We start from the raw sequence: 25,367 nt of genomic DNA on the forward strand, positions 1-25,367 counted from the left end.
GTTTTGTGCATTCAATGCAGAGCTACAATATGACCGTGATGACGGAAGTGCAGGTCCCTTATATTTTTTCAATTTTGAAGCCTTTAACCCTTATTTTGACCTATTTTGTCATGTCAAGTTATATCTTTGAAATTATTTTTATTTATATTTTTCAGACTGAAATAGTAGAAGGGTGTAGAGTGCCAGTTTTATTGAAGAATGGCGATGGATGGCGTAAGTTATGCTAAGGGAGACAATCAAATCATGTAAACACTACACTGGGGTCATAATATGGAACATTCAAATGTGTGCAAATATTTAATGCATTATAGTAATTAAAATATTTATGCTTTGTCTGTTTAAAAAATATAGTTTTTAAAACCAAATCCTTCCATAATGACATGGAAATCATTCTGATTTATGTGACCATTTTTTCTCAGATTATCCATCATGCTATAGTCGCCGTCAGCTGAAATTCGTAGCGGTTATCGGTAAAAATAATCTAAACTATCAATCGCGTTCACTCAAGATATAGTTTTTCATATTCCATTCATAAATCGCATAAAGAAAAACCACTACTGACCTACCTTTTAAGTGATCACACTGTAATAATCCTGACCTTCACATTTTCCAGAATATTTTCCATTGTAATTCCGCCATCTTCGTTTCTATGAGGATCATTTGTTTACATATGACATTCGTCACTGTACGCAGATTCCTGAAATGTTCCTTTCATTGATGTGATAAGGTTTCCCGCGCTTTATGCAAATTTTATGAAATTGAACTCCACGGAAACACTTCCGGTAAAAACAATGGCTGATTCCACCATTCAAAATCGTCTATGAAAAAGTGAAGGTCAGGATTATTACAGTGTGATCACTTAAAAGGTAGGTCAGTAGTGGTTTTTCTTTATGCGATTTATGAATGGAATGTGAAAAACTATATCTCGAGTGAACGCGATTGATAGTTTAGATTATTTTTACCGATAACCGCTACGAATTTCAGCTGACGGCGACTATAGTAAAGCTGTATACACCTTTTATCGCTAATCCAGGCTGACCCGAGAATCTGTCCAGCTTTAACTATTGACATTATAATATGAGGCAGGCAGTACCTGTAAATGGGGACGAATGAATTATTTTTTTGTAACTTAAATATTTGTTAAAAAAAAAGAAACGGAAATACCGTAATGTTTCCGATTTTGGTTCTGTTGTTAGGGATTTTAGTTGTGACGTTATTTAAGTTATGACGCCATATTCAATGTAAACAAAGAAACGCTGTCATCAAGTAACGTTTTTTTTTTATAACAAACAATTTTTAAAAATGAATTAGTATTGAGTTCCTTTCTTAGACTGATAAATATACATTTTATTCAAAGTCTCATGCAAACAAGACCGGAAATGGAAGTAGATTTCTGCGCAGATCCGGAAATTCAAAAACGGGACAAAAAAAAATTGAATGATTTTGAGTTCATTAGTACAATGAAAATATCGTGAAAATTTTCCCGATTTTTTTTTTATTGAATTTTCTACTGTTATTGGGGACTTCGTCCCCATATAACAATCACTTTTTCATTGTGGTATCAGATATTTTGTATTCAGAAGTCAAAATAATATGAGGCAGGCATTACCTGTAAAAGGGACAAAGTCTGTATGCATATTTTTTTTTGTCGTAACGTTTCAGATTTTAATTCTGTTGTTAGTGATTTTAGTTGTGATGTTTTTTATGTTATGACGTCATATTCAATGTAAACAAAGAAATCCTATCACCAGGTAATGTTTTTTCATATCAAAGAATTATTAAAAATGAAATTGGTATTGTGTTCCTTCTTATAATTTACTAGACTGATAAATAAATATTTTACTCAAATTCTCCTGACAACTAGACCGGAAAAGGAAGTAGATTTCTGAGCAAATGCAGGAATTTAAAAAAGTCTGAAAATAATTTTGAGCTCATTAGTAGAAAGAAAATTTTGGAAAATTTCCCGAATTTTTTAAATTTTGATTTAATTTTTTTTATCCCATATTACTGGAACCTGTGTGATGTCCAGGAATGGCGGACAAATAGCGATAAGATGTATAGCCGGGTCTGTATGGGTCCTTGAATCCTGGAAAAGTCATGGATTTTTATTTTTTGGGGAAAAAGGCCTTTAAAAGTCATGGAAAGCTTTATTTTAGTGAAAAGTCCTGGAAAGTTATTATTGTTTGAACTGTTAACTTTATTAGGTTTCTATAAACATTTTACGTAGTTTTTGTCAAAACTGTTTCCTCAATAGAGCTACAAACAATGTCCATGTTTGATAGCCAGTCTTGGTAAATGTAAAATGAGGATTTTAAAATTCGTTTCTTCATAATTTTTGGTAAAAATATATGACTTAATCTGGTTCCCTGTATGCCAAAAATTGTTGCAGTTTGCTTCATTCAATAACATTATCAGTGTAAGATACCAGTTATCGGAATATTTTTTAAAAAGTCTTGTCATTGATCAGTTGATACAAGAGAAAAATGCCAGGTTACTGCCATTTTCAGTTAAAATGGTTGGAAAACCCAGAGAGGCAAAGTACAAAAAATGGCTTGTGAGGGGGAGTAGCAATGCAAAGGCAAATCCAGCCTTTGTCTGAAAGTGAAAGAGTAAGACGTTTCAAACAACAGAGAATCTGCATTGAAAAGCCACTGTAAGAGCTCAAAACACATCCACCTCTCAACTTAATCGAAAAGTTTCAACATTTTACTACATTATTCAATTGATTCAAATATTTCAAAACTTGAATAAACACCATATAAAAAAAAACAGAATTGAAATTGTTGCATGACGTCAGAAAATTATTTAAAGATAGATATTTGGTCATTCGTGGACAATTCAGCTGATCACTAAAAAGGGTAATTAGGTCTATATTTAACCATTTTGAGCTCTGTTTGGTATATTCACCTTATAGGAAATTGAAAAATGAGTTTTCTAATATCTATCCTTATAAAATGTTTTTATACGACCGCAAATTTAGAAAAAATTTTCGTCGTATATTGCTATCACGTTGGCGTCGTCGTCGTCGTCGTCGTCCGGCGTCCGAACACTTTTAGTTTTCGCACTCTAACTTTAGTAAAAGTGAATGGAAATCTATGAAATTTTAACACAAGGTTTATGACCACAAAAGGAAGGTTGGTATTGATTTTGGGAGTTTTGGTCCCAACATTTTAGGAATTAGGGGCCAAAAAGGGCCCAAATAAGCATTTTCTTGGTTTTCGCACTATAACTTTAGTTTAAGTTAATAGAAATCTATGAAATTTTGACACAAGGTTTATGACCACAAAAGAACGGTTGGGATTGATTTTGGGAGTTTTGGTCTCAACAGTTTAGGAATTAGGGGCCAAAAAAGGGCCCAAATAAGCATTATTCTTGGTTTTCGCACAATAACATTAGTTTAAGTAAATAGAAATCAATGAAATTTAAACACAATGTTAATGACTACAAAAGGAAGGTTGGTATTGATTTTGGGAGTTTAGGTCCCAACAGTTTAGGAATTAGGGGCCAAAAAGGGACCCAAATAAGCATTTTTCTTGGTTTTCGCACCATAACGTTAGTATAAGTAAATAGAAATCTATGAAATTTAAACACAAGGTTTATGACCATAAAAGAAAGGTTGGGTTTGATTTTGGGAGTTTTGGTCCCAACATAATAAGGGGCCCAAAGGGTCCAAAATTAAACTTTTGTTTGATTTCATCAAAATTGAATAATTGGGGTTCTTTGATATGCTGAATCTAACTGTCATGACTGTGTATGTAGATTCTTAACTTTTGGTCCCGTTTTCAAATTGGTCTACATTAAGGTCCAAAGGGTCCAAAATTAAACTTAGTTTGATTTTGACAAAAAATGAATCAGTTAGGTTCTTTGATATGCTGAATCTAAAAATGTACTTAGATTCTTGATTATTGGCCCAGTTTTCAAGTTGGTCCAAATCAGGGTCCAAAATTAAACTTTGTTTGATTTCATCAAAAATTGAATAAATGGGGTTCTTTGATATACCAAATCTAACTGTGTATGTAGATTCTTCATTTTTGGTCCTGTTTTCAAATTGGTCTACACTAAAGTCCAAAGGGTCCAAAATTAAACTTAGTCTGATTTTAACAAAAATTGAAATGTTGAAGTTCTTTGATATGCTGAATCCAAAAATGTACTTAGATTTTTTATTATGGGCCCAGTTTTCAAGTTGGTCCAAATCAGGATCTAAAATTATTATATTAAGTATTGTGCAATAGCAAGTCTTTTCAATTGCACAGTATTGCGCAATGGCAAGAAATATCTAATTGCACAATATTGTGAAATATCAATTTTTTTTTTAATTAGAGTTATCTTTCTTTGTCCAGAATAGAAAGCAAGAAATATCTAATTGCAAAATATTGTGCAATAGCAAGATTTTTTTTTAATTGGAGTTATCTTTCTTTGTCCAGAATCAACTTAAATCTTTGTTATATACAATATACAATGTTTATTCACTTTTTACTACCAACTGATAAATTAAAATAATCTTTACCATTCAGTGATAACAAGCAGTTTTTTTACATCTTAATATTTTATGATGTATTTAAATGAGTAGTTATTGTTGCAAACTCCATTAGAAATTTTAATTGAGATTAGTTTTGGAATAAGGGAAAGGGGGATGTGATTAAAAAAATTGGGTTCAATTTTTCTCATTTGAAATTTCATAAATAAAAAAGAAAATTTCTTCAAACATTTTTTTGAGAGGATTAATATTCAACAGCATAGTGAATTGCTCTAAGAGAAACAAAAATTTGAAGTTCATTAGAACACATTCATTCTGTGTCAGAAACCTATGCTGTGTCAACTATTTAATCACAATCCAAATTTAGAGCTGAATCCAGCTTGAATGTTGTGTCCATACTTGCCCTAACCGTTCAGGGTTCAACCTCTGCGGTCGTATAAAGCTACGCCCTGCGGAGCACCTGGTTCTTCATGTAGAAATCCTATTGTTTATTTTGGCTTTATGTGTCCATAAGGGAGAAATCTGACAGTAGTATGTCAGAAAACATTTTGGTGTTGCATTGAAATTTATAAAAGATTTTTACATATTTTATAGATTTTGCTGAGATACTTGGAAAAAAAGAAGTCAATGGAAAGCACATGTTCTATATTCATTATGAAGATTGTAAGTATATTTGCAGTGCACGGAAGGTTATTCAATTAAAAGTCAGTCTTGATGGTGATCATGAGTGATTCACTTTGGCATATGTTTGTACATGTGCTACATATGACATGGTCGTAAATCTGAGTACATAACTCAACACCAGCAACAACAGAAAAATGAGGTTTTACTACTGTAAAAGTAGAAATTTTCATTGAGGATTTAATTTCGTTTATTTCCTGGAAAGAATATATCAGCGAAATTAAAAACCCCACAAAATTTAATCTTCATTATAGAATAACTAATCGAAGAATTCAAATAGAGAAAAATATTCAAAGAGTGACTGAACAACACATTAATTCACGAATGCGCGTAGCGCATGAGTTAATTATCAGTGTTGTTCGGTCACGAGTTGAATATTTTTCGATATTTGAATTCTTTGATTAGTTAATCTTTTTATTACATTGGCAAATGGCTCTTTTTATGAAATTAATGTAGAAAATATAAGGAACTATATGTTTTTCCTACGCATGTTTTGATCCGACGTTATCGATGTCTTGACAACGCCTATTGTTGTATGACGTCAGAGAGTGAAATAACCACGTTTATTTCACATGTGAAATTATCGGTTTTTATTTGACTGGGAAATCAATGTAATTCATTGCAACCAATGTAATAATATAATATAACACTTCAAATTTCTATTTAATGGAAACCATGGAATTAAATCCCCATGAAATCTTATATAGGGACTTAACCATGAAATTTTGACCCCACGAAAATGAATGTTTGTACAGTAATTACTTTTTGGGAATTGTGTTTTCTTATCGTACCTAACTGTCTCAGTTGCATTGTCATAGTGTCCCTTGACTGAAGGAGGTTGTTTATATTTAGATACCAATATAATAATCTAATATTAAAGTGACAACATAAAGTTCAAAACAAACTGCAGAACCTAAATTTTGTTTGTATTAATTAGTTGGTTGAAATTACAATCGGTCTATTTTCATTGCCTCTTTTGTGTATTTAATAAACGAATTATTGTTAAAACAGTTATATGACGATCCTCTATTCTTTGTTTATTTTTAGTCAACAAACGTTTGGACGAATGGGTTCCAGAGGAAAGGATGGACATGAACAAGTTAGAACCACCAAGGAAAGACCAGAAAACTCCCAAGAAAGAAGCTGCCAGTAAATTAGGATCTGGTCCAGGATCAAGACCTTCCAGTCCAGAAAGGGAAATAGTTATAGTTGTAAGAATTTTTGAGGGCATGATAAATTGTAGGCTTTGTCGGCTTATATTTTATACATAAAAAGATTCATATTCTGTAGACATATGAAAAAATTAGTTTCCTTCTATGGAATGTAATTGTTGAGCCAAATGGAATTTCAAAATTTTAGTTAATTCATTATACATATTTTTGCTTTTCAAGGAAAATAGGAAGAATGCCATTTGTATTGGGGAGTCACCACACCAAATATTTAACTGTTGTTTTTATGCCCTACCTAGGGGCGTTACGTTTTGGGGTTTGTGCGTCCATCTGTCCCGCTTCAGGTTAAAGTTGTGGGGTTAGGAATTTCCTGTTTCATACACATTTCTCTGTAGTAATTTATGATTTCCTTGTGAATCTTGTATAAATTTACGTCATACCAATGTGTGTGTTGTATAGAAATAATATAGAAACACTTTAATAGACAATACAGATACTGACCTAATTTTTCATCCGTTATCTTGAGATGACCGTGAATCTGATTACAGTCATCAGCTTTACCCCAGTGAATGTGTATCTGAAGATAAAAATATTAGAATTTAAAAGGTCTTGGTTACTCAATCAAATTTGATTCTTCTCATTTAAAATAAGGTTTTATGAAGAAAAAAATGTGGTTATCAAATTGGTGTTAGGACAGGAGACTGCCAACAGTTTCTATGCAAAAACTTTCAAATCATTTGATATTGACACTTTACCCTTTTATGGTTCAGGAATAATGGTCCTTGATAGATTGGAAAATGACAATTTATGTTGGTTCTGTACAATAACTTAAGAACTGTTCAACCAATGCTTTTTAAATTTTTTTGTTAGTGATTACAAAATGGAGGTCAGGTTCAATATTAATGCATTTCACTTTTATCACTCAGGAGTTATGGTCGTTAATAGATGTTTAAATTAAACTTTTATGTCGTTTCTGTGTAACAATCTATGAAATGTTTGATCATTGCAAATTTTTATACATGTATGATGTTCAAGTTTATGATGTTCACTTGTGCTGTTCAGGTGTTATGGTCCTTGATAAATTGAAAAAAGGCACAGCATGTGGTACGTCAAACAAGACTGAAATGTTTTCAAATTACAGAAAACCTTGATTTGCTGTTAATTTGTGGATTTATTTCAAATCTCAGGGTTTGTTGACAATTTGTTAAATACTTTCATACAATCTATTTACCATGATACTAAGACATCTTCTTTTTAAATAAAATTTAAGTTTCTTGTATTACTTTTTACAGAATGGTAACTCAACCACCAATAAAAAGGCCCCAATAGTCAACAGAAAAAGGCCAAGACCTGAAGAAGATATACTGGTAAAAATTAAATTTCTGTCAATAGGAATATAATGATACACTGCTTTCATGCACTTAATCCAAAACTTAAATACCTGTGTTTTTAAAGCAATTGCTTTTATGCCGTCGCGTATGGCCATCTTTGTGACCCAGATCAGAGACTCCGCCCAGATCAAGCCATAGTATTTTGTTAAACAGGCTCCTGGTCAGTCATTCTTTAACACCTATGTATGTTTTCTAATGCAATACATAGCTTGAAACTTTAAAAAAAAGTTAGTGGATTTAAGAAGTTTCAGAATATGTTCTTGTAGATGTATTTTTGTATTTAAAGGGTCAACCGTTTGACTATCAAATAACATAGAAGTCCGAGTGAAAAAAAGTACATTTTTATAAATGCGATTCCGTTTTCCGCCGTTCGTACGATGTTTCAACAAAATATGGATTCATTTCAGTTGTTGATTTAGTATTGAAAATTTAACTGAATTATCTCCTAATAAATACGTTTTTTTATGTTTAATTTGTGTTTCTTTAAGAGGTCAGGTGCTCTTGTTCATTCATAAAATTATCGTTCATTCATACATTTATCGTAAAATCAAAATCACTACACAGGTTAATGCGTAGTGTCAAATTATTACCTGTAATCTAAAAATAGACAAACTTTATTTGCGCAAATAATTTAGCGGAACGAAACCCTTGTTGAAAACACATAACAATAAGTTCGTTTTCCTTTTCTGTAAGAACTCCGTAATATTTATCGATCACCTTACTAATGAAATGGACCCGTCCAAACGTAGTAGATGCCAAGTCGGTCCAGATGAAGAGATATTTACAATTTGGAATTTTCTAGTTTATTAATACATAGATTGAAAAAAAGTACGTCTTTTTAAATATCATGATCAAAACTGGGTTTGCATAACAAATGTCAGATGAAACCATTATCCTCGTCTTTTCAGTGAACAAGTCTACTACGTTTGTTGACACTCGAAGGTCCACCCTGTTAGCAATTTTATTTCACATGTTTTCGAAATATTGAAGATCATTTTTCGCAATGTTTCCTGAAAATTGATAAATATCAAAGCAACGTAGAGCTGTTTGTTCTTGTTCGTATAATAAAATTGAGAATGGAAATGGGGAATTTGTCAAAGAGACAACAACCCGACCATAGAAAAACATACAACAGCAGAATTAAGGTCACCAACAGGTCTTCAATGCAGCGAAAAATTCCCGCACCCGGAGGCGTCCTTCAGCTGGCCCCTATACAATATATATACTAGTTCAGTGATAACGATTTAATGTCATGTTTTTCTGTGATGACCCCCCTTTTCGGGATTGCATGAGAATTGTAGTTATCTCGTACCCACATGCACTTGTTTCTATCCATAGGAAGGTCGACTATCCATATAAAACTATTTATATGGATAATCGACCTTCCTATGGATAGAAACAAGTGCCTGTGCTCGTACCGCATCAGAAGGACACATATCAACTGAGCAATAATGTTTGGAACTTAGTTTTAAAAATGATGACAAAGTAACATTATGAAAATATTTTTATTAAGCTGAAATATACATTTATTCTTTACATGTTTATGTCTTGTAAGATATTTTATTTCTTTCCCGTTTTTTAACATTTGCGTCTGGAAAGTTGAAATGTTTTAACTTAATCATTTGTGTTAATGGTTAAATATAAATTAATAATGAAAATTGTTAAAATTAAATCAATAAAGGAAATTATTGCCAAGGAAGTTACAAACACTACCAGGGGATAATCCATGATGATTTCTTTTTGAGTTATATGTTTCAGCACATGTATATTTGACCCCAACTTTAGCCTGGGAAACGTGTTGTCTCCTTGTGAAATATAAAACATATTAAAAATGACTTTCTGCTAAAGTCTTTTATTTATATAAAGTTAAAACCTTCTTACTTTTAACTAGACAACACTCATGTCAGGTTTAATTCTTGTATATATGTGGATGAAAAATAAAAGTCCCCAAACATTAACATGGCAGCAATTGCTTTTACAGCCTTTAAGGCTTTGATTTAATTTTATCCATTCATATTTCCATATGGGTTTAAGGAAGCCACAAAGATTGAATTTCCCGAAGTGCATACTTGCTTTAAGTAAATAAAGAAATTGCACACATGTAACCTACACCGAAATAAACTAACACCATATCTTATTATAACACAAGTTCAACCTTCAGCAAAGTTATACAAGACAGGGATAATAGTTTCCTGTTGATTTGAAGTTTTAAAATTGATATATATATATTGAGAGCCCAGGTGGTCGTGTGGTCTAGCGGGACGGCTGCAGTGCAGGCGATTTGGTGTCACGATATCACAGTAGCATGGGTTCGAATCCCGGCGAGGGAAGAACTAAAAATTTGCGAAAGCAAATTTACAGATCTAACATTGTTGGGTTGATTTTTAGACGAGTTGTATATACATTATGTACACAGCCATGTATCACCATCATTGATGGCGATCCGATGGATACATCTGTTGTAGAGTTGTCACTGACTCAGACGTACTTATAAATATAATTATTTTCTGTGACTGTATATTACATTAATTTGTAGGATCCTTTACTATAGATAATTTAGCTAATCTGTAACAATAACATCTTCATGCCTTATATATCATGTACTGTAGTACGTCGCTAGATTAAAACTGACGATGAAAGGTAACACACGGCCAGCGAAAGCTCTTTTTTTGAGAGCCCAGGTGGTCGTGTGGTCTAGCACGACGGCTGCAGTGCAGGCGATTTGGTGTCACGATATCACAGTAGCATGGGTTCGAATCATGGCGAGGGAAGAACCAAAAATTTGCGAAAGCAAATTTACAGATCTAACATTGTTGGGTTGATTTTTAGACGAGTTGTATATACATTATGTACACAGCCATGTATCACCATCATTGATGGCGATCCGATGGAATCATCTGTTGTAGAGTTGTCACTGACTCAGACGTACTTATAAATATAATTATTTTCTGTGACTGTATATTACATTAATTTGTAGGATCCTTTACTATAGATAATTTAGCTGATCTGCAACAATAACATCTTCATGCCTTATATATCATGTACTGTAGTACGCCGCTAGATTAAAACTGACGATGAAAGGTAACACACGGCCAGCGAAAGCTCTTTTTTTGAGAGCCCAGGTGGTCGTGTGGTCTAGCACGACGGCTGCAGTGCAGGCGATTTGGTGTCACGATATCACAGTAGCATGGGTTCGAATCCCGGCGAGGGAAGAACCAAAAATTTGCGAAAGCAAATTTACAGATCTAACATTGTTGGGTTGATTTTTAGACGAGTTGTATATATATGTGCCATTAAGTTTGTTTCAACACATAATAAATAATCCATGGAAGATTTTACTGCTGCATGTATAAACAATTTCCAATATAAAGATAATAAAATTTCTTTTTACAAACAAAACTGAAAAAAAGGATTCCTCAAAAAATTAATATGATAAATTGAGGAAATACTTTGTTTCAGATCAAATACATATTTGTTATTAACTTTATTTCTTTCTTAAATATAGCTAGATGAAGCTGTTCCACCAGAAAAGAAGCCAAGACAGACAGGAAGTATGGTTGCCCATAATGATGATATCGTCACTCGAATGAAAAATGTAGAATTAATAGAATTAGGACAAAATCGAATTAAACCATGGTACTTCTCACCTTATCCACAGGTAATTGATAGGAGTTGTCTCCCATATATTTGATCTAATATATTCTCATAACTTTATATGTCATTGTATATATTATTGTTCTCCCTGTTTATTCATGTTTGATATTATGTAATATATGTTGTTAATTTTGCCATAGTATGTCCATGCTTTTGCAATAGATTCATTCATACAATTTTAACATTCTATGATGATGAAGTCTTATGATACATGAAATGCTGTGATTCAAGAATTTCACCTCACTAAATGGAAATTGCAACCAAAATCTTGGTAGCCAACTGGGTCTCTAATTAAAATATTATAGGGTCCTGTGTTGCTTTAAATATTTTATTCCATAGGCAGATAATGGAGTGGGGCCTGGCCCCCCCTTTTTCGTGGGAAAAATTTGGTTGATTTTAAAGGGAATCACTGAAGCATGACTGGAGCGTATCTCTTTTAGGTCAGTCAGTGGGTCCCCTCTTTTGAAAAGTTCTTGATCCTCCACTGTATTCTGCTTTTTGTACGACCGCAAAAATTAAAAAAAATTTGGTCATATATTGGTATCATGTCGGCGGCTTCTGATTCTGAATTGTTTTCAGATAATAACTTTTGAATAAGTAAAATCGAATCAATAAAATTTGAACGCAATGTTTATAATCACAAAAGGAAGCTTAGGATTGATTTTTGGGGTTATGGTCCCAAAGGTTTAGGAATTAGGGGCCCTAAGGGGGCCAAAAATAGCATTTATTTAGTTTCAGGACAAAAAGTTGTGTATTATTATTTCAATTGTTCTGAAATTGTACAGCAATCTTAAATACCATAAGTAGAATGTTGGGATTTATTTTAAGGGGTTATTGGGCAAATAGACCAAAAAAGGGGCAAAAACAAGCATTTTTCTAGTTTCAAGACAATAACTTGTGTGTAACTGTATGGATCTCTCTGACATTGTACCACAAATTTCCATATAACACAGGGAAGGCTGGGATTCAGTTTGGGGTTAATTTTCCCGAATATATAGGAATAAGGGGCCAAAAAGAAGCATTTTTACATTTTTTATAGTTTACAGACAATAATTCGTGTTTAAGTGCATGGATCTCTTTTTTGAAGAAGGTTCCATATTACTATAGAAAGGTTGGGATTGATTTTGGGGGTTATTGTCCCAATAGTTTAGGAATTAGGGGCCAAAAAGGGGTCCCAAAATAATCATTTTTGTAGTTTTTAAACAATAACTTATGTTTAAGGTTATGAATCTCTCTGAAATTAAATCACAAGTTTCCATACCATGAAGGGATGGTTAGTATTGACTTTTTTTTTGGGGGGGGGGGGGGGGGAGGGGAAAAACTAAGTATTTCTGGTCAATGGACAATTAAAACAATTTAAAAGCAGGGTAAGGGAGGTAATTTTAAAACATTTAACATACAATGTTGATTATGTTCGGATTTACCTCCCTTACACTACTTGTATATTACAATGTATGTATAAAGATATGTCAGATTTTGGACTAATTCCAAAAAAATGGGGTTGGTAGTTGTTTTCAATTTTTCTTCTTTCAAATTTCTCAAATTACAAATTTTTGAAAAGTTAAAAGAAGAAATCTTTAATTGCACAATATTGCTCAACAGATTTGTAAGATCTTGACATTTTTTTTTGTGTCAGAAACTCATATTATATCAAAAATTTGATTGCAATCCAAATTCAGAGCTGTATCAAGCAATGGCAAGAAATATCTAATTGCACAATATTGTGAAATATCAATTTTTTTTTTAATTAGAGTTATCTTTCTTTGTCCAGAATAGTAAGCAAGAAATATCTAATTGCAAAATATTGTGCAATAGCAAGATTTTTTTTTAATTGGAGTTATCTTTCTTTGTCCAGAATCAACTTAAATCTTTGTTATATACAATATACAATGTTTATTCACTTTTTACTACCAACTGATAAATTAAAATAATCTTTACCATTCAGTGATAACAAGCAGTTTTTTTACATCTTAATATTTTATGATGTATTTAAATGAGTAGTTATTGTTGCAAACTCCATTAGAAATTTTAATTGAGATTAGTTTTGGAATAAGGGAAAGGGGGATGTGATTAAAAAAATTGGGTTCAATTTTTCTCATTTGAAATTTCATAAATAAAAAAGAAAATTTCTTCAAACATTTTTTTGAGAGGATTAATATTCAACAGCATAGTGAATTGCTCTAAGAGAAACAAAAATTTGAAGTTCATTAGAACACATTCATTCTGTGTCAGAAACCTATGCTGTGTCAACTATTTAATCACAATCCAAATTTAGAGCTGAATCCAGCTTGAATGTTGTGTCCATACTTGCCCCAACTGTTCAGGGTTCAACTTCTGCAGTTGTATAAAGCTGCCCCTGTGGAGCACCATGTTTAAGTTCAAATATTTCAATTTAAAATTGCACACTTTATTGCCATTATAAAAGATTATTACAAATGCTGTTTTAAAAAAGAAATAGAAAGAGGAAGAATAAATTATGTTGCATGACAACACTGAAATATAAGGTATTCGTTTAACCTAACGTCAGGTTGTCTACATATTTATATCTTAAAATATCATATGTGAGTCACAATCTGAATTTTTTTGTCGAGTGCCCAGATGTGATATGTAATTTTGAGAAGGGCTTAGCAGAGTGATACAGATAGCTGCAACACCAACAAACCAATATACATATGTTCCTCAATTTTAGACATGTCTTTCACAATATGTCATACTAGATTACTTCCAAAGCTCTGTCATCAACTAATCATATAATAATTCAGTGTCATTTGAAACGTTTCATTCTCTGTAAAGACATTAGAACTAAGCAATACACATTTAGGTGAAAAATAAAAACAATGTTAATTTTTTAAAATCAATTAGATATCTTTTTCAGGAATTAACATCCGCATCAATAGTGTATATATGTGAATATTGTTTAAAGTATGTGAAAAGTAAAAAGTGCTTAGAGCGACATCTGGTAAGTAATGTTTAATGTATCTTTAAGATTGTTTTTGAAGTAAAATGTAATAAATATCAACTTTGAAAAAAAATCTTTTCCTTCCAGAGAACATCATTTTCACATCTGGTTTTTATTGAGGTTCAGGGTGTCACCATCTTACGGGGTTTATATATCTCAACTAGTACGATTCGCTCGTGTATGTAACAATGTTTTAGATTTTAACGAGAGAAATTTATGTATTACTGAAAAATTATTACACCAGGGTTTTCGATATCACAAACTAGTCAAAACATTTACTAAATTTTATCATCGGTATAAGGACATCATTCGTAAATATAGCTCAACATGCAGACTTCTTATACGTTCAGGTATTTCACATCCAATTTTTTTTGAAAATATTTTTTTATAAAGCACAAAGGTGTCAGTATTCACCTCAAAAACTAACAAAACCTTTGAATAGACTTATTAAGAAGGGATATAGTTACGATACTGTTGTCAGGTCATTAAAGATTGCATATTTTGGCGTTAATATTGATTCACTTATAGGGTCTTTGCATCGGAACTAAACACATTTATTCAAAAACCAGTTGTTGGCATGACACGGGTTATGTTCTTCTCATATATGTTATGATGGTATGATACTAAACCCCTAACGGGAAGGATTGTGCCTGATGTTGACGGCATCAATTGGGGATTTGATTGTCGCAAATTAAGTTTACTGGCGACGCGTTAGCGGAGACAGTAAACCGGTATTTGTGACCATCAAATCCCAAATTGATGCCATCGGAGCTTAAAATACAATATTGTTATCTCCATTCTAATGAAACTGACAGAAAACAACGTTAAAACATGTATTTAAAATCTGTCATATGCTGTCTGCACTTGCGCGTACGTCCCATAGCATCAATTGTCAATTGATGTCATGTAAGAAAGTGACGTTCCAATTAAAATGAACGTTACAAACGTTGTTGCATTAGAATTGTTATTTTGCCATGATTCCTACTATGATTCCTACTTTTTCTGTCTCCCTTGTTTGTGATTTAAGATTTCTTCTTGGTATCATATCTCATTTATCTTGAATTACACCACAATTAGCTTTAATTTGGTTGACAGATATAAATTTAATGCAAACATTAAAAAACAATACAGTATGTTGTTACAAATTTGTTTAAAAACAATCAATTTAGAGATCTTATATATATATACTTTAAATGTAGTTGACTTTGAGTTTGAGAAATTCAACTCATACCCCTTGTGATCAATTTTAAATGAAGTTTTAACACACAAAACAGTTACAAAAGATTTCTGAAACTGTTCTTATTCAATAAAGAAGAATTTTATTATTTGCTTATAACTTAATTTTTTATACGACCGCAAAAATTTTAATTTTTTGGTCGTATATTGCTATCACGTTGGCGTCGTCGTCGTCGTCGTCATCGTCGTCCGAATACTTTTAGTTTTCGCACTCTAACTTTAGTAAAAGTGAATAGAAATCAATGAAATTTTAACACAAGGTTTATGACCACAAAAGGAAGGTTGGGATTGATTTTGGGAGTTTTGGTTCCAACAGTTTAGGAAATAAGGGCCAAAAAATGGCCCAAATAAGCATTATTCTTGGTTTTTGCACCATAACTTTAGTATAAGTAAATAGAAATCTATGAAATTTAAACACAAGGTTTATGACCATAAAAGGAAGGTTGGGTTTGATTTTGGGATTTTTGGTCCTAACAGTTTAGGAATAAGGGGCCCAAAGGGTCCAAAATTGAACTTTGTGTGATTTCATCAAAAATTGAATAATTGGGGTTCTTTGATATTCCGAATCTAACTATGTATGTAGATTCTTAATTTTTGGTCCCGTTTTCAAATTGGTCTACATTAAGGTCCAAAGGGTCCAAAATTAAACTTAGTTTGATTTTAACAAAAATTGAATCCTTGGGGTTCTTTGATATGCTGAATTTAAAAATGTACTTAGATTTTTAATTATTGGCCTAGTTTTCAAGTTGGTCCAAATGGGGGTCCAAAATTAAACTTTGTTTGATTTCATCAAAAATTGAATAAATGGGTTCTTTGATATGCCAAATCTAACTGTGTATGTAGATTCTTAATTTTTGGTCCAGTTTTCAAATTGGTCTACATTAAGGTCCAAAGGGTCCAAAATTAAACTAAGTTTGATTTTAAAAAAAATTAAATTCTTGGGCTTATTTGATATGCTTTATCTAAATATGTACTTTGATTTTTGATTATGGGCCCAGTTTTCAAGTTGGTCCAAATCAGGATTCCATATCAAGTATTGTGCAATAGCAAGAAATTTTCAATTGCACAGTATTGCACTATAGCAAGAAATATCTAATTGCACAATATTGTGCAATAGCAATTAATTTTCAATTGGAGTTATCTTTCTTTGTATAGAATAGTAGTTGATAATATATGTTGGAAATTTGCCAGACATGACTATGATGTCATTTTCTATTTTTATTTGCCAATAACTTTATGTAAATAACTTCATTGGAAATTTGCCAATATAAAATGTTGCTGATGAAGCTTTTTTTTCCTTATCTTATCTAAAATGTTTTTAGATATTGTATGTTGGACATTTGCCAGACATGACTATGATGTAATTTTCTATTTTTATTTGCCAATAATTTTATGTAAATAACTTCATTGGAAATTTGCCAATATAAAATGTTGCTGATGAAGTTTTTTTTATTGTTTTATACAATAAACAATGTATATTCACTTTTACTACCAACCAATCTTTACCATTCAGTGATAACAAGCACTATATTTTACATTTTAATATTTTATGATGTATTTAAAAGAGTAGTTATTGTTGCAAATTCCATTAGAAATTTGAATTGATATCAGTTTTGGAAAAAGGGAAACGGGGATGTGAAAAAAAAGGGGGGGGGGGGGGTTAAATTTTTCTCATTTCAGATTTCATAAATAAAAAGAAAATTTCTTCAAACATTTTTTTTGAGAGGATTAATATTCAACAGCATAGTGAATTGCTCAAAGGCAAAAATAAACTTTTAAGTTCATTAGACCACATTCGTTCTGTGTCAGAAACCTATGCTGTGTCATGATCAACTATTTAATTTTAGATTTAAAAAGTTTGAAGAAGAAATCTTTAATTGATTTGTAAAATCTTGACATTTGTTTTGTGTTAAAAAAAACCATGTAATGTCAAAAATTTGATCACAATCCAAATTCAGAGCTGTATCACGCTTGAATGTTTTGTCCATACTTGCCCCAACTGTTCAGGGTTCGACCTCTGCGGTCGTATAAAGCTGTGCCCTGCGGAGCACCTGGTTTTAGAATATAGATACTTGATTTCTTTTTAGACCATCTTAGTCTTATATTCAAAATGGCAAGTAGCACTCAGTCACTTATATTTGATAAATTTGTTAGGGGTTTCTTTAGGAAAGTCTTTTTTCTATGTAAATTCTTGATATATAAAACTGGTTACCTTTTTACACACTGTGTGAATATATAGAAAGCGATATTTAATCTGAACAAATAATCAAAGAAGGTGAAATGCAAGTTGTTATTTTGTTTGACTTTTATTTTTTACAGTCGAAATGTTTATTGAAGCATCCGCCAGGAAATGAAATTTACAGAAAAGGACACATATCATTCTTTGAAATAGATGGTCGGAAAAATAAAGTAAGACTTTTAAACTATACTTGCATGAATTACCTCCCTTATGGTACATTCGGTTGAGTCTTGTTGGTTTAAACAAAAAAAAACATACTTTTAACACTTTAGATAGTAAAGAATTCTCACTATTTTTGGTGTTAAGATTTTACAAAAAATGTGTGGTATCTCAGCAAATTTTAAAACCAAGAATGAAATTTAAACAGTGAAATAATGCGGTTCTTTTAAACCCTGAATTGGATATCGAATGTATTCACGGTTGATACATTAAAACATTGATTAAAGGACAAGAAAAACAACATCCCAATACACCACTTTTATTATATTGATTGATATGTTTCGGTATCAGGTCATAAAGAAACCAATCAATAAAGACACATCCAATTCTATAACATCTGGAATTTTTCAACTCCAAAATTTTGTGTGCTCACTGTAAACCCAAATATGAAAAAGAAGATGTGGTATAATTGCCAATGAGACAACTGTCCACAAGAGACCAAAATGACACAGACATTAACAACTATAGGTCATTGTACAGCCTTCAACAATGAGCAAAGTCCATACCGCATAGTCAGCTATAAAAGGCCCTGATAAGACAATGTAAAACAATTCAAACGAGAAAACTAACAGCCTTATTTATATAAAAAAATGAATAGTTTTGGAGAAATTTGTTTTCATATAAGTCGTAAACATTATTGTTCTGGCTTGATGGTGATTGATTTGGATTCAACAAGATTCAGTAAAATCAATTGGATTTGATTTATATTTTTATTTCAGTATAACTAAGATAAAGTATTCAGTGAAATGTTATTTTGAGTTTATGATAACATATTATTTTACAGGCATATGCTCAAAATTTATGTCTGCTAGCCAAGTTATTTTTGGACCACAAAACATTGTATTACGACACAGATCCATTCCTGTTTTATTGTATGTGTGAAATAGATATCAAAGGATACCATATAGTAGGATATTTTTCAAAGGTAAGATTTGCATATATAGAACATAAACATTTCCAAAGGTTGCAGGTTGAGAGCTTATAACATTCTATCTGTAACATGAGCAGAGACATTCGTATCCTCAGACACAGGGTTTCCGCTGACGGCGCCATTTTCGCAATTTGCGAAAAAATAATAATTGTGGCGATAAAAATTCAGCATTTGCGAAAGAATTTGGCGAAAGAAATATATATATAGCGATTTATTTTACTCCATCTTGTTATCTACTTTTTTCGAGTTTCTCTGACTTTAGCCGATCAGACAATACTCGGAATTCACCTTGACCTCATTAAGATTTGGACAGAAAATCAATAATCAGCTGATTGCATTTTATAGCTATCGACAACAAAGGACTAATTAATAAAGTTGTTGATTGAATTGTTTGACAAAATGATATGGTTAAATGGCTTCCGCTAAATGTCACATACAGAATTTATTTACCACTTTGCGACGCACATGTTTGATGCAAACTTTTGACGTCTCCTCTCCTTTTAAAGATAGTTTAGAAAAGAAAGCTGTTTTTGTGACGAAAAATGTTCAAAAGCAAGAAAAATCTCCGATTTAAAACTTTAAAACTTTAATTATCCTTTGACTTTAGGTAATTGATTAGGGAGACTACTTTAAAGTCGTTTGAGTGACACACAAGCATAGTTTTACGTCTCAACTTTTTCATTTACGATGGTCAAGAAAAGAAAACTGTTGTTATGAAGAAATCTATCCAAAAGGTTGTGAAAGGTTGGGAACAACCCCTCGAATGAGAGTAACCCTTCAATGTAATGACTCAACAGGAAACGACGGATCAATTTCATGTGATAAAAGCTTTTGTTTTGTTGTAAAAACTACTTCTTAGTACAAAAGGGCACATCAGTATTATTCTTTTAAAGAAACTTTCCCTACGAACTATACTGGTATTATATGATGAAAGCATGTCCATTAATTTTGTTATATTCCAAGACTTGTATCTTCTTTATTATTAAAAGTATAGTGGCCTCCCTCATTCAGAAAAGTTGTTTAAATTACAATGAATATTTTTCCCTGTTAAGTTAAAAAAATTCTGTTGTTTTAAAGTTAATGGCTAGTGTTTATTCCTTAAAATGTAGACTCTAAAATAAGTTTGAGAGAATAATCATAGACACAATAGGGCAAAATCATCGTATTTAAGAGAGGGGTAGAAAAAAAGGTAAATTTTAAACGAAAAATTTATTTATGATACTTGGCGAAAAAAATAATGAAGTGGCGAAAAATATATTGATTTGGCTAAAGAGGTGGCGAAAAAAATAATTGACCCAGGGGAAACCCTGCTCAGACACATTATTAGGGCCCCGCCTCAGGCGGGTCGCCCTATAGTGATCAGTCTGTCCGTCCGTCCGTCCGTCCGTCCGTCTGTCCGTCCGTCTGTCCGTCCATCCGTCCGTAACACTTTAACTTTGTGTCTGCTCTATATCTTGAGAACCGTTATGATTTCAAAGTTTATACTTGACATCCATTTTAACCAACACCAGAGGGTGTGTCATGATGTATGTACAACTTCCTAGGTCAAAGGTCAAGGTCAAAAACTTTGGTTTCAGTTGACAACCCTGTGTCCTTTGGTGAAGACCGTGTCCGCTCTATATCTTGAGAACCGTTATGATTTCAAAGTTTATACTTGACATCCATTTTAACCACCACCAGAGGGCGTGTCATGATGTATGTACAACTTCCTAGGTCAAAGGTCAAGGTCAAAAAAACTTTGGTTTCGGTTGTCCCGTGTCCTGTGGTGAAGATCGTGTCCGCTCTATATCTTGAGAACCGTTATGATTTCAAAGTTTATACTTGACATCCATTTTAACCACCACCAGAGGGTGTGTCATGATGTATGTACAATTTCTTAGGTCAAAGGTCAAGGTAAAAAAAAACTTTGGTTTCAGCTGACAACCCTGTGTCCTGTGGTGAAGATCGTGTCCGCTCTATATCTTGAGAACCGTTATGATTTCAAATATTATACTTGACACCCATTTTAACCAACACCAGAGGGTGTGTCATGATGTATGTACAACTTCCTAGGTCAAAGGTCTGTCTGTCTGTTGGTCTGTCCATCGCTAACAAATTTGATCCACACTATATTTTGAGAGGACAGCTGTTATTATTTCATTCTTTATACCTGACAAACATTTTCAACTTAACATATATATTAACCAACACCAGAGAATGTGTCATAATGTATGCATCCTAGGTCAAAGGTCAGTCCGTCGGTCTGTCCATCCGTTCGTTGTTCTTGACAAATTGTGTCCGCTCTACCTCTCGAGAACCGTTAATATTTCATGCTTCATATCAGATTATCCATACAACTTATTTACCCCACATTATTGACAGCGGGGCCCACAGAGATGGCTCCCATCTCAATAGTATCTAGTTTTTTATGCCCCACCTACGATAGTAGAGGGGCATTATATTTTCTGGTCTGTGCCTCTGTTTGTTTGTTCGTCTGTCCGTTCGTCCGTGCGTCCGTTCGCTTTAGGTTAAAGTTTTTGGTCAAGGTAGTTTTTGAAGAAGTTGAAGTCCAATCAACTTGAAACTTAGTACACATGTTCCCCATGATATGATCTTTCTAATTTTAATGCCAAATTATAGTTTCACCCCAATTTCATGGTCCACTGAACATAGAAAATGATAGTGCGAAGTTCAGGTTAAAGTATTTGGTCAAGGTAGTTTTTGATGAAGTTAAAGTTACATCAACTTGAAACTTAGTACACATGTTCCCTATGATGTGATCTTTCTAATTTTAATTTCAAATTAAAGTTTTGACCCCAATTTCACGGTCCACTGAACATAGAAAATGATAGTGCGATTGGGGCATCCGTGTACTATGGACACATTCTTGTTCTTTAAATTTTCAAACCATTTGCCATTTTTACTTTACATGTTTTTTTCGTAAGCTAACGTCAAATCCAGAGTTGACATTTCGTAACTAAGGAGCCGCCATTTTGACTTGCTGAAAATATGCCAATAATGTAATAGAATAGAAAACAAAACAAAACCTACCGTAATGCAATATTATACAAATTTTGATAGTTAACATTAAGGAATAAATAAATTTGGTGTATTTACTGTCTTCTGATTGGTTAAAATTATTAGTTTTATTTTCGATGTTTTCAATTTTTATGGCGACACGCCCACTCCGCTGACGTTGTGTATTCATACGCCAACATGTGTGTACGTTGTTATTGTTAATATAAATAATATAAAAAGTTCTTTGAGCTTTATTTTTGATAGAAATTTATTTATAATGAATGGCAATAATTTATTTTGAATTTATTGAACCATAAAATTAATTTTTGACTCTTCACATTTTACATAATCCGCATCGCGGATTATTCAATGTGAAGAGTCAAAAATTAATTTTATGGTTCAATAAATTAAAAATAAATAATAGCCATTCATTAAAAAACCTTCTGCTTTAGCGTAATTATTTGTATGACGTCATGTTTTGAAAGGATTTAAATGCACAAGAGGCATGAATAGACTTCACGGAATTTTGTTTTATTTGGATTTCGTAGATTTCTTCTGACAAGCATTTGTGCATTTGTTCTTTTTGTTATGCATCTAAATGAGAATAAAAGTTTTGTAGTCTTTTTATAAATGCAATTTATTTAACATAAAATCGGAATAGTGAAATAGGTTCGAATACATGTGGATTTACGTGGGAGGTATATTGTAACATCCATTATTATATATATCTCTGTGCTTTGTATCGATATATTAAGAATTTGATCACATTGTTGTTTACAAAGCGAAAGAAGCACGTCATATTAGAATTAGTTGTAACATTCAAATGCTTTAAGGATCTGTCCGAACAACAACCTCATGTTTTCTAGTACTTTGAATTACAAACAGGGGTATGCTTAATAATTGAACATTTGTATTTTTGTTGTTTAATGTTGTGATGTTTTCTCAGCTCCATATACACTACATCTCCTTGTATAGATATATGAAATTCTTTGTGTTTTAGGAGAAAGAATCATCAGAAGACTACAACGTAGCCTGTATTTTATCACTACCTCCATACCAGCGGAAAGGTTATGGTAAACTCCTTATAGAATTTAGTAAGTCAAACATTTTATCTTTGTGCAAAAAGTGTTGGCCAATTTGAGGCTTTGTACTATAAATTTCAGTCAATTTTGTAGTGTTTTAATTTAGGATACAAAAATTCTGACTTGAAGAATACAGTTAATACAACTCAAGCAAATTTAACAATATTTTGATTTTAACTGCATTTTTGCCTAGGGTACTATTTTATTTTAGCATATTATTTCAATTTAAAAACTATGTATTATTTCATATTATATTATAAATCATATACAATATGGTCCTGCTCATGTCTTATAAAATTTTCAGTAATATATTTTGTAAAGTACTAGAAAACAAAAACACATCATCATCGATTTTACTATTGACTCAAATAAAGCAATCTAAACAGTCTTTTAGCCTATCAGGTTAAGCACCAGCAAAAATGACCAGGAGGTTAAACATCAAATTAAGTGTGTCATGTTAAAAAATTCTGTTTATGTTTTAATTGTCAGACTTTTAGGATTAGATATTCTTTGTGTTTTACAGGTTATGAATTATCAAAGTGTGAAGGAAAAACTGGTTCCCCAGAGAAACCTTTGTCTGATCTCGGTTTGCTATCATACAGAAGTTACTGGTCCCAGACAATTTTAGAAATACTCATAGGTCTGAAACCAACAGAAGGAAATGAAACTCCTATTATTACAATAAAGTAAGTAGATAAGAAAACCTAGGGTTGTGTTGGTTTGCTGCAAACAGCAAGTTCTCAAAGGGACATAAGCTACAAATTAAACAAAAAATCTAAATTTTGTGCATTTAGTCAGCAAGTTCATTCTTTAAAAAGAAAAGAATGCAAACTTTGGATAGTGAGACAAGGGAGACACGAGGAATACTCATTTTGTTGACTGATTTGATTTACAAAATAATTCTAATCCATGTAAAGGAATGATTTACATATATTTTTAACCTATATAAACATGAAATCAAGCAGACCTAGAAGATTATCAGCATAAGATTGCATGTGGTTGTCGCTTACTAAAAATGTATTTGCATTTATGTTTTATCGGGTTACGTAACAGTCAGCATTCATTTGGGGTAATTTGATTGCTTCATCAGTGGCGGATCCAGAAATTTACATACGTGGGGGCCCACTGACTGACCTAAGAGGGGGCCCACTCCAGTCACGCTTCAATGATTCCCTATATGAGCAACCAATTTTTTTCCCAAAAGGGGGGCCCAGGCCCCCTGGGCCCCCCCCCTAAATCCGCCTCTGTTCATGACTTAAAAACACATGAAATCCTAATACATTACATCAAGTTCATGCATTGTTAATTGTTTCTTTCAGACTTGTTGTAATTCAGAATATTCATTTAATTTTTATAAAAATTGTTTAAGACTTATTTAAGATATTCTATCAAATTTTTTTATATAACTGCAATCATTTGCTGCCTAATAATGGTATGGCGATTTCTTCTTCCAAAGGCATTTTGTTTCTAGACAAAACATAGATTCCAACATTTTGCTTAGGACCTACTGAAAAGAAGTTAAGAACTTAATAAGAAGATTATTCAATATGATGATATTGTTTTTTTTTTTATTACAGTGAGATCTCAGAATTAACCAGTATAAAGAAAGAAGATGTGATATCAACGTTACAACATTTAAACCTCATAAACTATTACAAAGGACAATATATTGTGACTTTAGCTAAGGAACACATGGACACTCATAACAAAGCATTACAGAAACGCAAAATTAGGATTGATTCTAAATGTTTACATTGGCAACCGAAAGACTGGAGTAAGCGGGGCAAGTGGTGAATAGAGTTATCTCCCATGTATTGTGTTCAATATTGTATGGCAAGCATAGAGAACAAATTATTTAGATCTGAGAGTGTCATTGAAGTGAGAAGATTTGTAGTATACTTAAAAGATGTGATTTGTCAGATGAAGGCAGCAATAGATTTGTAAAGACAGACGATTTTTTCGAATGGCTGTTTCCATGGATACAGTCTGGTATTAGTTAAAACAAGTGTTGGGAGAGAATATTCTTGTGACACAATAACTAATAAAAATGAATGATAAAACTGTTATTCTATGTGACTGTTAATATTGTGTGTATGGCTTGCCTACAGTAGTATGGTCATTATATTGCTCTGGTCTATGCATATGTACTTTATTAGGTTAAGGGTTTGGTTTAAGATAGTTTGTCATGTTTTTGGTCACATCAACTTAAAACTAATAGGTACAGATATTCATTATGAAATTTCTGTAAAGAACATGTATAAATACATGTATATTTCAAATTAGAGTTTTGACGTAGCTTTTACAGGTCACTATACATAGAAATGTGAGTTCA

The 25,367-nt window shown here is 32.3% G+C and overlaps 1 protein-coding gene across 1 annotated transcript; it reads left to right on the plus strand.

Moving 5' to 3' along the window:
- The first annotated feature begins 14 nt into the window (after nt 1–14).
- LOC143069441 (histone acetyltransferase KAT5-like) lies at nt 15–25,095 on the plus strand. The gene is made up of 12 exons (XM_076244075.1): nt 15–53; nt 156–213; nt 5,072–5,140; nt 6,206–6,369; nt 7,620–7,694; nt 11,224–11,376; nt 14,248–14,331; nt 17,887–17,976; nt 18,810–18,950; nt 22,954–23,047; nt 23,559–23,721; nt 24,613–25,095. Exons 1-12 carry the CDS (start codon nt 15–17, stop codon nt 24,827–24,829), a joined length of 1,347 nt encoding a protein of 448 aa, XP_076100190.1. The 3' UTR covers nt 24,830–25,095.
- The last annotated feature ends 272 nt before the right edge of the window (nt 25,096–25,367 follow it).

The sequence above is a fragment of the Mytilus galloprovincialis genome, chromosome 3 (genome assembly GCF_965363235.1).
Source record: "Mytilus galloprovincialis chromosome 3, xbMytGall1.hap1.1, whole genome shotgun sequence".
Lineage (NCBI taxonomy): Eukaryota > Metazoa > Mollusca > Bivalvia > Mytilida > Mytilidae > Mytilus > Mytilus galloprovincialis.

Excerpts from the sequence above, each read along its gene's own strand:
- LOC143069441 (XM_076244075.1), top strand. The coding sequence starts at position 15 with ATGCAGAGCTACAATATGACCGTGATGACGGAAGTGCAG. Across the intron at positions 6,370-7,619 it reads AAAGGGAAATAGTTATAGTT|AATGGTAACTCAACCACCAA; the intron begins GTAAGAATTTTT and ends TACTTTTTACAG. Across the intron at positions 11,377-14,247 it reads ACTTCTCACCTTATCCACAG|GAATTAACATCCGCATCAAT; the intron begins GTAATTGATAGG and ends TATCTTTTTCAG.